General features: G+C 37.4%; 1 protein-coding gene across 6 annotated transcripts in view; it reads left to right on the top strand.

Moving 5' to 3' along the window:
• Positions 1–13,292, top strand: part of WDR72 (WD repeat domain 72) — a 247,699-nt gene that overhangs the window by 48,982 nt on the left and 185,425 nt on the right. For 4 of the 6 annotated variants that reach the window (XM_003314678.5, XM_063794161.1, XM_009429161.5 and 1 more), the window contains 6 exons: positions 955–1,074; positions 2,369–2,514; positions 2,897–2,993; positions 7,737–7,884; positions 8,577–8,822; positions 11,459–11,679. In XM_003314678.5, coding sequence (XP_003314726.2) covers positions 955–1,074; positions 2,369–2,514; positions 2,897–2,993; positions 7,737–7,884; positions 8,577–8,822; positions 11,459–11,679 — 978 coding nt within the window. The remainder of the gene's footprint in view (positions 1–954; positions 1,075–2,368; positions 2,515–2,896; positions 2,994–7,736; positions 7,885–8,576; positions 8,823–11,458; positions 11,680–13,292) is intronic. The other 2 variants (XM_063794162.1, XM_009429164.5) reach the window with 1 other exon arrangement.

Raw genomic sequence — 13,292 nt, 5'->3', positions numbered from 1 at the left:
GTGATGGTATGCTGAGCTTAAGAAATACACATCCAGCATTTTCACAAACTTATTGAGAATGTACTATTCTATGTGCTGTGTGTTGGCACTTTGTTCATTTTTTTTCTGTTTAAGCAATCAAAATACTAGGCCATGCACAGTGGCTCACGCCTGTAATCCCAGCACTTTGGGAGGCTAAGGCGAGCGGATCACCAGAGGTCAGGAGTTCAAGACTAGCCTCTCCAACATGGTGAAACCTCATCTCTACTAAAAATACAAAAAAAAAAAAATTTAGCAGGGAGTGGTGGAGTGCACCTGTAATCCTAGCTACTCAGGAGGCTGAGGGAGGAGAATCGTTTGAACCCGGGAGGCGGGGGTTGCAGCGAGCCGAGCTCCTGCCACTGCACTCCATCCTTGGCGACACAGCAAGACTGTGTCTCAAGGGCAAAATAAAATAAAATAAAATAAAATAAAATAAAATACTGTAGGTTTTTTTAGTCATCATTTTAGATTTTTTTGTTTGACCTTTCTGCCATATCTAACAGTCTGTAGCTTATTCTCATCTTGACATTCTCAGCATCCAGCCGTAGTTCCCCAAAGAATGTTTGTTGAATGGTTGCATGTAATGAGCCCTTGAATCTAAGTGGATTTCCTGATCACAGCTTTTTTTTTTTTCAAGAAATACATCCTATATTTTTTAATTTTTTTTTAAATTTTCAGGAGTACATACGCAGGTTTGTTATACAGGTAAATTAAGTGTTGTGGGGGTTGGGTGTACAGATTATTTCATCACCCAGGTACACAGACAGCTTCTATTGCCAAGTAACTTCTTAGTTCAAACACTCAAAAGGTAACTCAGATACTTTTCGTTTTATAATGGTGTGATCTACTTGAGATGTACGGGAAGCAGGTCTTCTCATGGCTGTGTATGAATTACCTGGAACTAGTACTAAAAGATTTTCTTTCCTTTTGAAGGAAAAGCAAGATGTCTGTGAAAAAGAATCCAAGTTTCTTGAGTCCTTGAACTGCCAGACAATTCGATTTTGCACATATACTGAGAGACTTCTATTGGTGGTATTTTCTAAATGTTGGAAGGTATTATAAAGTAACATAATAAATACCAGTGATGTACAAGTGTAATTTTTTTTGTTTTGTACAAAAATAAGAATATGATTTAAATATGGTACAAATTCTCTGTAATAGTATTACCAGAACATGGAATGATGTGTCTTTTATGACTGACGTAACAGTTTTTTTTTTTGGGGGGGGTGGTGGTTGACAGAGTCTCACTCTGTTGCCCAGGCTGGAGTGCAGCGGCACGATCTCAGCTCACTGCAACCTCCACCTCCCAGGTTCAAGCAGTTCTCCTGCCTCAGCCTCCGGAGTAGCTGGGATTATAGGCGCATGCCACCACGCCCGGCTAAGTTTTGTATTTTTAGGAGAGACCGGGTTTCACCATGTTGGTCAGGCCGATCTCAAACTCCTGACCTCGTGATCTGCCCACCTCAGACTCCCAAAGTGCTGGGATTACAGGCGTGAGCCACTGGACACGGCCTGACATATCAGTTTTTAACTCTCTAATTAATAAAATTAGGATATACTACTACATATTTAATATCATGTTATATGCAACAGTTTTGTATCCCAAGATATTATATATGTAGTAGTATATCCTAATTTTAGTAACAAACCATAATAACAATGAATATTTAGCTCTAAATTATTTTCAAAATTTGGTGTCTACATTTCAGAACTAAAAATATACTTTTCGCCTACATAGTTTGATTATATTTTTAGATGTTTTACTTTTTCTACTTTGTCACTACATTTGTTTTAAGAGGGACAAACGTTATTTTCTTGTGAATATGTTCGCTGACATTTCCAAGAAGAAAGAAAAGCTAAGTTGCCATCATTTCATAACATTTATTTTTCTTTAAAGTTTTTTATAACTGGCTCAGTTAACAAAACTATACAGTCTTACTTGTGTGGTGATAATGTATTTTTGAACAAAGATTTAAAAGTATATGGTCTAGCAAAAGATTTACGTGATATATATTTTTTATGTGCATAATACATTTTCAAATGTAAAACTTGGAGTACTCATTATGGAAAGAATAAAATTACTTAGAAATTTTGGGATTTGGGGTTTCTATGTTTAGTGTACACACTCTGGAATGATATAACCAGATGAACTGTATCCCCTGAAACCTACCCTAAGATAAATATAAGTCAATAAGTCATGGTAAAATATCATCTTAATATGAGAGTACAGTATGGTCTATTATTAACGCTTACTATGTTGTTATATTATTAGTATCATAATTTATATTCATCTTATTGGCAGACTAGATTTAAGCCTTTGATAATGTGCATCAACTTCATATTTTAGGTTTATGATTATTGTGATTTTTCCCTTCTGCTGACTGAAGTTAGTAGCAATGGGCAGTTCTTTGCTGGTGGAGAAGTGATTGCTGCTCACAGAATCCTCATCTGGACAGAAGATGGTCACAGTTACATCTATCAGCTGCTGAACAGGTGGGCTCAGATGGGAGCGGCATACAAAACATTCAGGTAGAAAATGAACTTTGGGAGGTTTATTATGGAAAAATCCCTGCATGCTGCCCATGATCAAAAACCAGAACAAAACAACTTTGGCACTAGAAGATTTACTCTGGGCTTGGTAGGCTTCAGCCTTTGTACAAAACAGCAGGGGATGGAGGAATGAGATTAACCATGTATAACTTGTACAGCTGGTGCTGGGTTTTCAAAAAGTCACTTGTAATTATTAACCCAACAATTTCTAACTAGAGTTTAGAAACTTGAACGGTACCATCCGGCTTTTGAAAGTGGGAGGGGGAAAAAAAACGAATAAAGAACCTCAAAGTTCTAAACTTTGCTTTTTATTTTTGCCACGCAGTGGGCTTTCAAAAAGCATATACCCTGCTGATGGAAGAGTGCTTAAAGAGACCATTTATCCTCATTTACTGTGCTCTACTTCTGTGCAGGAAAATAAGGTAATGCAAGAAAAGAGTGACTGCCTCAAAGCTGTTTCACTCAGTTTCTTGGATAAGTATTGCTTTGTCTGTCACAGAATCAGGCCTGAAAAAATTGAATTGAAGCATCCCATCAAGTTGTTAATGAGAAAATCAAGTTTAATTGTCAATGGCTACCAAAGAGAAACTTTGTCTTTAAAAATCTGCTATGTTTAAGTCTGTATTTTAAGTTTATAATGAAACAATATGTATTTATTATAGGAAAATTATAAATGTTGAAAAGAAAGGAGAAATTAAAATTCCTAATTTCACCGCAGTAAATATTCACTGAGATTTTTTTTTACTTTGTTGTATGTATTTACCTATTTTGATTGGAAAATTTTCAAATAATTGGAAAAGTTTCAAGAGTAGTGCAGTAATTCATATACGTTTTACTTAGATTCACCAGTTGCTAACATTTTGCTATATTTACTTTCTTTCTCATTCTCTCTCTCTCTGCATTTGTGTGCGTGTGTGTGTATATGTACAAACACATACACACACATCACACATTTTTTCACTGACCCTTGTGATAAATGGTGTGACAAAACATTGTTAACATTTTTATGTATCTACTCCAATTTTTAAACTTTATGAAATGTTTTATGTTCTGTTTCTTTAATCATATATTGATATCATTTTCAGATGTATTTAGCTATTCTTACGAATAAATTTTCTTGTTAAAACAAATATAATTATGCTTTTGGCAGAGAGTTGAGAATATAAATGTGAGCTTATTACTTGACTGAATCATACCTCTGACACTCTAGGAAGCCTGAAAATTTAAGCAGTTGTTTTCTTTCAGTAGTGTTATCCAAAGTGTTTCTTTTCCCTGAGCCTTTGGACTTTGTCATCAGTTAATTATCCATAAACGTTATTTCATGGAGAGTGGAAGAGTTTTGAATTATTGATGTGTCAACCAAGGAAGCATGCTACTTTTAAAAGAATGATGGTTTGCTTAATTAGGCAGCATAGCTGTTGGAAATCCTATAGTTCAGTGATTGTCCCTTTAACATATCTGTGAGGTTTTGTTGTGAAAACTTGATTAAGAAACTGTCAGCCAAAAATTAGAACCCCAAGTGCCACTGGGACACAAGCAAACTTTATAATTACGGCATGCATCAACGACTATTTCTAAAATTATTTGTGGGCAGTAATAGGTTCCTGTTTTGCTGTTGATCACAAAAACAGTATTGGGGCTTACTCAGAAAAGCATATTTAGTTATTTTTTAAAGGATCTGGTCTTTCCTCCTTAGCTTTGAATGCATTTTTACAAAGCACAGTTTGCCCTGAAAGCCAATGATCAGTTGTGCCCTTTAGGGGCTTCTTGTTCCTGAAAATTTCAATGTTATGTATAACCATGAGGAAAGAGTACAACAATTAAAAAATAACTAATCTCATGGGAAGTTACCTTGCTTTGTTTCTCAAAATGTGAAGACGTAAGCTTATAAGTCTTTTACCAGTAATTCTTGTTTAAACAGCCATGGATGTTTCTGTATCTTAAAAGCGAGAAATGCCTAGAATCCAGTGAAATATGAATAGAATAATTGGAAACTGGAAAAAGCTGGTCTGCCTGTCCTTACTTGCCTTTTATCCAGGGCATAAAGTCAGACTTTCTTCCCCTTATTCAAACATCACTAGTGTTCACTAAATGTAAGAGTCCTTAGTCTCTCTTGCAGTTACCAAGTAATGAAGGCATTGTGGTAGGATGAAGAGATGAATTTGATACATTCAGTGAGCTTAGAAAAGACTGCTCTGTAAGCAGGTACTATTGTCTGAACTCATTTTTTGGAGTAATACCATAGAATTAAATCTCCAGGTTTGACAGTAACAGGTTCTCAGTTATTGTTTGTAATGCCCATGTACATATCTGCTGATGGAGTTACAGTGGTAAGAATGAGGATTCGTCTTTCCTTCCAGCAGCTGCATGAGGATCTCCCTAGCTTCAAATCACAGCTGGTAATTGCTGAGGCCTGTGGTGCAGGGGTCCTGGCTATTGAGACAAGGAACTGGTTTTCCCAGGGTCTCAGCCACAGAGTAAGACTGCTGTGCTGAAGTGGGAATAGCTGGGATAGAAACAGCCTAAGAATTGCAAATAAAAAATGTGTGTGCATGAACTAAGAGTAATGGTGATGATGATGATGGTGATGATGATGATGACAAAAACTTCATTTGAGTCCTTATTATTGTCAAACATACAAACAACCTCATTTACTTTAGTTGCCACCAAGATCCCATGTTGAAACTGATGTTCAGAGAGGTGAATTCCCAGGATTTGAACTCAAGTGGTTTAGCCCAAATCCAGTAATGGGTTTTGGAGTGAGTTTCTTAATTGTTCTGAGAAAAGAATTACCAGAATTGTTAAAATTAATTGAATAGGGACTAAATGTCAGGGACCATCCTGTGCACCTTATCTTTATCTACTCATTAATCCTCACACCAATCCCATATAGCGGGTGCTTTTATTAGTCTTATTTCACAGTTAGGGAAAATGAGACAGTGAGGTGCACTAAATTGCCTACAGTAACCAACTTGCTCTTTCAATAGAGCTAGGATGTGGTAAAGCCAGGATTTAAATCCAGGCAGTTAGCCCCAGGGATTTCAGTGCTAATGGCTATGTTTTATTACCTCCTGGGTGGTGGAGACTCTCATGATGGACACAGTGATGAAAAATCGGAATTCACATGGTAAGGGACTATGAAGAAGTTTTCAGGTGAATAGCAGAACTAGAGGGAACTGTTTGGGAGGAGGAGGAGCGAGGGACCAAGCGGTGGGTGTGAGCAAGTGAGAAGCAGCAATGTGGAAGGTGAAGGCAGAGGGGATGAGAGCAACAGGGAACTTCAGCTGCCAGAGGCAAAGCACCAGCTGGGAGGAGTTGTGCTGCCACCAACTCGAGTAACCCAGCAGCCTCTTGGAGCTTCCTTTTCAAATCAGAATAACCAGGGAGTTGGAACAATCAGTTCTAAGTGCATACAAGGGTGGGAGAGTTTGAGTAGCCAATTTAACCAAATGTTATCAACACCATTTCAAATAGCTATAAAAATCATGGCTGTAAGACACCAAAGTGCCCTCTGAGTCTTAAAAAAATTTATTGGCCGGGTGCAGTGGCTCATGCCTGTAATCCCAGCACTTTGGGAGGCCGAGGTGGGTGGATCAGGAGGTCAGGAGATTGAGACCATCCTGGCTAACACGGTGAAACCCCATCTCTACTAAAAATACAAAAAATTAGCCGGGCGTGGTGGCGGGCACCTGTAGTCCCAGCTACTCGGGAGGCTGAGGCAGAAGAATGGTGTGAACCCTGGAGGCAGAGCTTGCAGTGAGCCGAGATCATGCCACTGCACTCCAGCCTGGGCAACAGAGCGAGACTCCGTCTCAAAAAAAAAAAATTATTTAGAAACTGACTTTATTGGAACCATTTTCTGTGATGCTCTTATTTCTTGGGACTATAGGAAATTAATTATACGTCTTGGTTGGATGACCTTGGATTGGTTTCTTATTTTCTGTGATAGTTTCCCTATTTTCATATCAGGATAATAGCAATGTTTACTTACTACATAGCTTTGTTGTGAAGATTAAATGTAGCAATATCTTGGCCTTTAATAATCACTAATGAATAGAATTTTTCACTAATGTGTCTAAATCCAGACCTTAAAGCATGTATTTTCTGACTAGGAAGCATCACTTTCCTGAACTTCTTTAATTCTAGCACCAGCAGTTGGCTTTCTTTTTAGGATGACTTTTATTTCTGTGCCAAAGAGAGTTTGGGTTTTGTTTTTGTAATCGCTTAAATGATTTTGATCCCTTATGCATAATCTCTATATACAAACCTGCCCGAAGAACAGCTATACTGCCCTGAGAAGGACTAGGGATGCTCTAAATGCATTCACGAGTGAAGGCATAGCTTTAAGAACGCTGGTGCCCAATATTCATATTCTGCTTCAGCAAGATCATAAGTTATATATAATTTAGATACAATGTACAATATTATACATAATTTATATAATGTGTAACATTATATATGTATATACACACCATTATAAATTATGGAATCATTTTCCTTTGTGGCCACTTGAGAAATCAGAAATCAAGTATGTTCAATCTGAAAATAGTCAACAAAATGGAGAAAACATATTAATAAAAAAATTACTATACAAATATTAGTTGTTGCTGTTTTAACTGACAATTAGAACTATAAAGGAACTGTAAAGAAATTAAGCCTTCTCAGTGGACATCTTTAGCATCAAGACATGGGTTGCTGAATCAGAATGACTGGACTCAAAGCCCATTGCTTCTTCTAATCGCCTTAGACAAATCAATCTCTTCATTCCAAGTTTTCTTGTCTGTAAAATGAAAACAATGATAGTACCAATTTTATAGGGTTATTGTGAGGATTATTTAACTGAATATGTAGAAAGCCCCTTGCAGTAATGTGTACACATAGCCATATATATATATACACACACACAGGCACATATAACATGGTCAGTAAATGTTAGATACTTTTATTGACTTTCTGAGGTCTATGACTTTGCTTCTTGTTTTATAAAGCCTCTTTAGTCCTAGATCACAGATTATTTCATTTAATTTACTTGAAAATGTCAAAAGAGTGGGAAATAAATTGAAAAGATTTACTTCAGTTATTAAGTCTTGTTTCTCCATTTAAAAACAGTGGCCATCTCTCTATAGTTAGAATATTTCCTACATAAAAGCTCACTTTTTGTTTAGGAACAGAGCCGTCCCTTTGTTATGGGCTACATGAATGAAAGGAAAGAGCCTTTTTACAAGGTACTTTTCTCTGGAGAAGTCTCAGGAAGAATTACTTTGTGGCACATCCCTGATGTTCCTGTATCCAAGTTTGATGGTTCTCCTAGAGGTAAGTCAGTTTCCTTTTCTAGTAACATGTCTTCTGAGAATGAATTTGTAATTAATTCATTGTTCTTCTAAGTTGAGCAACATGGGACCACAAACAAGAAAAATTTATTGTGTACTACTACGTATTAAATGACAACATGAAAGCAGGTATAAACACAAAGCTTAGGCGGGGCACAGTGGCTCATGCCTGTAATCCTAGCACTTTGGGAAGCTGAGGTGGGTGGATTGCCTGAGCGAAGGACTTCGAGACCAGCCTGGGCAACACGGTGAAACCCTGTCTCTACTAAAATACAAAAAATTAGCCAGGCATGGCAGCATGCGCCTGTAATCCCAGCTACTCAGGAGGCTGAGGATGGTGAATTGCTTAAACCCAGGAGGTGGAGGTTGCAGTGAGCCGAGATCACGCCACTGCACTCCAGCTTGGGTGACACAGTGAGACTTGGTCTCAAAAAAAAAATTTTTTTTAATTAAAAACACACACACACAAAGGTTATGGATCTTATATACTAATATAACCAATATAATTCATGTTAACATCAATTGAACTTCCCAAGAGATGAATGCTGGCAATATGAATCTGGGATAGGCTGTAACACTGTGTTCATATTTTTGAAGGGAGGGTGCCTTGATATTTTCCATGTCTATGATGTACTGAGAAACCAAATTTTCTTTTTATGTTTGTTTTCTTTTTAGAGATACCAGTAACTGCCACCTGGACTCTTCAAGATAATTTTGATAAGCATGATACTGTGTCACAAAGTATTATTGACTATTTCTCTGGGCTTAAAGATGGGGCAGGAACTGCTGTAGTCACTTCATCAGAGTATATTCCAAGTCTTGATAAACTAATATGTGGCTGTGAAGATGGGACAATTATCATTACCCAGGCTTTGAATGCTGCCAAAGCAAGACTTCTAGAAGGTGGTTCTTTAGTAAAAGGTCCTTGAATTTTATTTGACCCTATTTATTTGATTTATCTAAAGCTGCAATTTCAACAGACTGCACTAAACAAGATTTAGAGGCCTAAATAATTCGCTGGCATTTGCTGATAAATATGTACATATTTTAATGTTAAAGTAAAACATACATATAGGTTTTTTTTTTTTAAAAAAAAAACTTCCTGTAATCCTAGCACTTTGGGAGGCCAAGGCGGGCGGATCACGAGGTCAGGAGATCGAGACCATCCTGGCTAACACGGTGAAACCCCATTTCTACTAAAAATACAAAAAAAAAAAAAAAAAAGCTGGGCATGGTGGCGGGCACCTGTAGTCCCAGCTACTTGGGAGGCTGAGGCAGGAGAATGGCGTGAACCTGGGAGCAGAGCTTGCAGTGAGCCGAGATCACGCCACTGCACTCCAGCCTGGGCAACAGGGCAAGACTCCACTCCATCTCAAAAAAAAAACAAAAACAAAAACAAAAAAAACTCAAGCAGAAGGCTATACAATAAGAAATGAGTTTTTCTCCTTACTTGATCTTCCAGTTCTTTCTCCAAAGGCAACTGCTAATAACAGTTTATTTATACTCTTCTTGAAATTTTCTATGTGTGTACAAGCACATATCAGCATAACAACATACAGTCTTTTAATTATATTGCACAAATAAAAATGTATTCTACATGCTTTACTCAAATGTCCTTAAACAAATCTAATTAAAATATTGTGGAGTTCATTCTTTATGAGCTGACTTTAAATAATTAGTAATAATTGAACTTTAATTTAATTGCCTATTAATTGACATGTAGGTTTTCTAGTTTTTAGCTATGGACAATGCAGAATTGATTATTATGGTACATATATGTGAGCATATCTGTACAGATATGTGAGTATATATCTTTGGCCACTTACTAAATGTTACTGACTTGTGCTTCAGTGATTGACTGAAGTGGAGGAGTAAATGGCAATGAACCAAAGAGAGGTAATGTACTGGTATACAGCTAAATGGCTGCCATTAAAAGTTAGTGAAAAAGCGAAGACCTAGCAGTTTTTATCTAGGCTGATTTACCCTAATATCCAGAAAGGAAGAAAAAGCCATATTTGACTTGTAGCACCTCAATGAACATTCATCCAGGTGGGTTAGGAGATATAAAGTGAGGATGTGCCTGAAGGAATAGAAGTTTCTGAAGTATAATAATAATTTGATGTTTATTTTCATTTTGAATAAAGAGAGTTTGTGGTTTATGGTTCTTTCCAATTTGGGGGAGTTTAGCTAATGATGAAGGAAGAAGCAGTGTGGTTAGTGGGAAGAGTAACCCCCTAGCACAGTAGTGTGTCAGTAGTCCTGTGCTCTCATACAGCTGTGATTTGAAATGCCCATATGCCTACCAAGTGCCAAGCAGAGTGCTACGAAATTATAGACATTATCTTATTTATTCCACACAACAGTCTTGTCCGAAGTAAGGAATATTATTATCCTAAATTTTCGATGTAACATCTGTGGTTAAGAGGGAAAAGGCAACTAGATATGGTGACATATCTAGTAAGTGATAGACCCAGGGAAAAAAGGCAGATTAATTTAACAGCAATGCTGTACTCTTAAACATTTTGCTTTGCTTTTTCACACTTGGATGCAAGTCACTTAACCTCTCTGAGCCTCAGATGCTTTATCTGTAAAGCCAAGAGGTAGAATTAGGTAATGTCTAACATCTTTCAAAGCAAAAATATTTCCTGAAACTTTTATTTTCTTGTATACTAGACTTAGTCATTCTAATTTAAAGAATGACGGGCTGGGCGCGGTGGCTACCGCCTGTAATCCCAGCACTTTGGAAGGCTGAAGCGAGTGGATCCCTTGAGCCAAGGAGTTTGAGACCAGTGTGAGCATCATGGTGACACCCTGTCCCTGCAAAAAATACAAAAATTAGCTGGGCATGGTGGCGCTCACCTGTGGACCCAGCTACTAGGGAAGCTGAGGTGGAAGGATCATCCGAGCCCAGGGAACTTGAGGAATAGAAGTTTTGTCTTATGGTGCCATGATTGTACCACTGTACTCTAGCCTGGTCAACAGAGTGAGACCCTGTCTCAAAAAAAAAAAAGAATGAAAATAAGTAATATTCTGAATTTATTTTTGCGGAGGTAAATGTACGAAGTATTCGCTCTTTTAGAGCAGTGTTTACTATTCAGTGACGCTGGAATTGGTAAGTTACTAATGTCCTTAAGAATTAATAGACTTTGTAGCTGGGACTATAGGTGCGAGCCACCACACCTAGCTAATTTTTGTATTTTTAGTAGAGATGGGGTTTCACCATGTTGGCCAGGCTGGTCTTGAACCCCTGACCTCAAGCGATCTGCCCATCCTGGCCTCCCAAACTGCTGATACTACAGGCATGAGCCACCATGCCTGGCCTAGAATTAATAGACTTTGAACAACTAACTGTAGTGCTTCATCAAAAGCATACTCTGGCTTCTGGTGAGGCACTTGTTTTTCAAGATCATCTAAGGATGTTCACTAGTTTTCTTAGCCAAGTGCATGCTTTAATTATATGTAATTTCCTTATGTTAAAATTTTATAGAAGAGAATCTTGGGATGATTTTCTGAACAAAAATAACATCTGCATTATTTGGTGTTTCATTGTTTTTCAGATTCTCCCCCTCATAAAGTTCTTAAAGGCCACCACCAAAGTGTCACTTCATTACTCTACCCACATGGTCTCTCTTCGAAATTAGACCAAAGTTGGATGTTGTCTGGGGACCTGGACTCATGTGTGATCTTGTGGGATATCTTTACTGAAGAAATGTTGCATAAATTCTTTTTGGAAGCTGGTCCAGTAACAAGTCTTTTGATGTCACCAGAGAAGTTTAAAGTAAGACGAAGAGTAAAATATAACACCTAAATTTGAAAATTATATAAATTATAGAATACTTAATGAGACAAGTAAAAATGACCCATATTTCCAAAGAAAAGAAAAACATGAGTTATATGTACTTATAATACAACTGGATGATTTATATATATTTATTTCTAATCTTTCTATATGAATTGTAGTATTATTATAACTTACATTATACAGATAATTTGGCTCTAAAGCAAAGATTTAGTCAATGCTTAGCTTTACAACAACCACTTAATTCTCTTCAAGTACTTACATCTATTTTTTTCCTCTCATTCTATATCTTCATTTTTAATGGAATTATCTTTTTTTTAAAAAAGTAGATACTCAAGGCAAAAACAAGTCAAACAATATAGGAATCTATAAATTAGAAATTAACTTTTGCCTTCAATAACTTCCATTTTGCAATGAGCTGAGATCATGCTACTGCATTCCAGCCTGGGCAACAGAGCAAGACCTTGTCAAGAATTTCTTTTTATAATAATATTGATAGTTACATTTGTCTTCTGTGTGTGTGTGTGTGTGTGTGTGTGTGTGAGAGAGAGAGAAAGGGTCTCACTTTGTCATCCAGGCTGGAGTACAGTGGTGTGATCATGGCTCACTGCAACCTCAACCTCCTGGGCTCCAGGGATCCTCCTGCCTCAGCCTCCCAAGTAGCTGGGACTACAGGCATGTAGTCCAGCTACTGTTTTTTATTTTTGTTTTTGTAGAGACAGGATCTTCCTTTGTTGCCCAGGCTGGTCTCCAACTTCTGGGTGCAAGGAATCTTCCCACCTCTGCCTCCCAAAGTGCTGGGATTACAGGCGTCAGCTATTGTGCCCAGCACATTTTCTTCTTAAATGGGTTTTTATTTGCTTATTCATTTATTTAACAGAGAATGAGCTTTAATAAGTTTGTGAGCATCTACCTTGTTATGGGCAAAATGAAATCGCTTTAGGTAGAATTTTCTCATGAAATGTCAACTTAAATTCAGCTTTTGTAAAGTTGACTTTAAAAAAAAAAACCATGAACAACCAACTTTTGAGTTTCCTCTGTAGTAAAAGGACATGGTAACACAGGTAAAATGATTTTTTAAGTCAGTTAATTGGCTTATAAACATTATTTCTCCATAGTCTATTCCTGACCATAAGATTTGTGTTCACACAGTATGTGTGTGTATGTATGTAAGTTTCCTGGAGCACGTTGGGGTGCCTGTTCTAGAAGCCGTGGGATGGGCAGGTTCTCCAGGAGATAGAATGGTTAGGGAAAAATGACATATGATCCATTCTGCAAGTCTAGGCTCCAGATCTATCACACCTGCCATTTTGTGATTTTTTTTTTTCCTTACGATTTCTGGAGTGCACTTAATAAAGAATTAGGAAAGAAAACATGTATCCCAATCCTCCCTGCATCCCCGCCTCCAGAGAGGTTAATGATGAGTAATGGGTGTCTCAAGGTCTCCAAACTGATGCTTTAAACAAAACAGCCAAATTTCTGGCTAGATCATTAGAATCCACCTTGGATAGTAATTGTCGTAACCTGTTCAAGGTAACCACATGCTGACTTCTTAAAAAGTATCTTAAGGATTGTTGTCCTGGGAGCCTATT

Source organism: Pan troglodytes, chromosome 16 (assembly GCF_028858775.2).
Source record: "Pan troglodytes isolate AG18354 chromosome 16, NHGRI_mPanTro3-v2.0_pri, whole genome shotgun sequence".
In the NCBI taxonomy this organism is placed as follows: Eukaryota; Metazoa; Chordata; class Mammalia; order Primates; family Hominidae; genus Pan; species Pan troglodytes.
The sequence above is the reverse complement of the archived record's forward strand: the minus strand, read 5'-3'. Positions and strand labels throughout refer to the sequence as shown.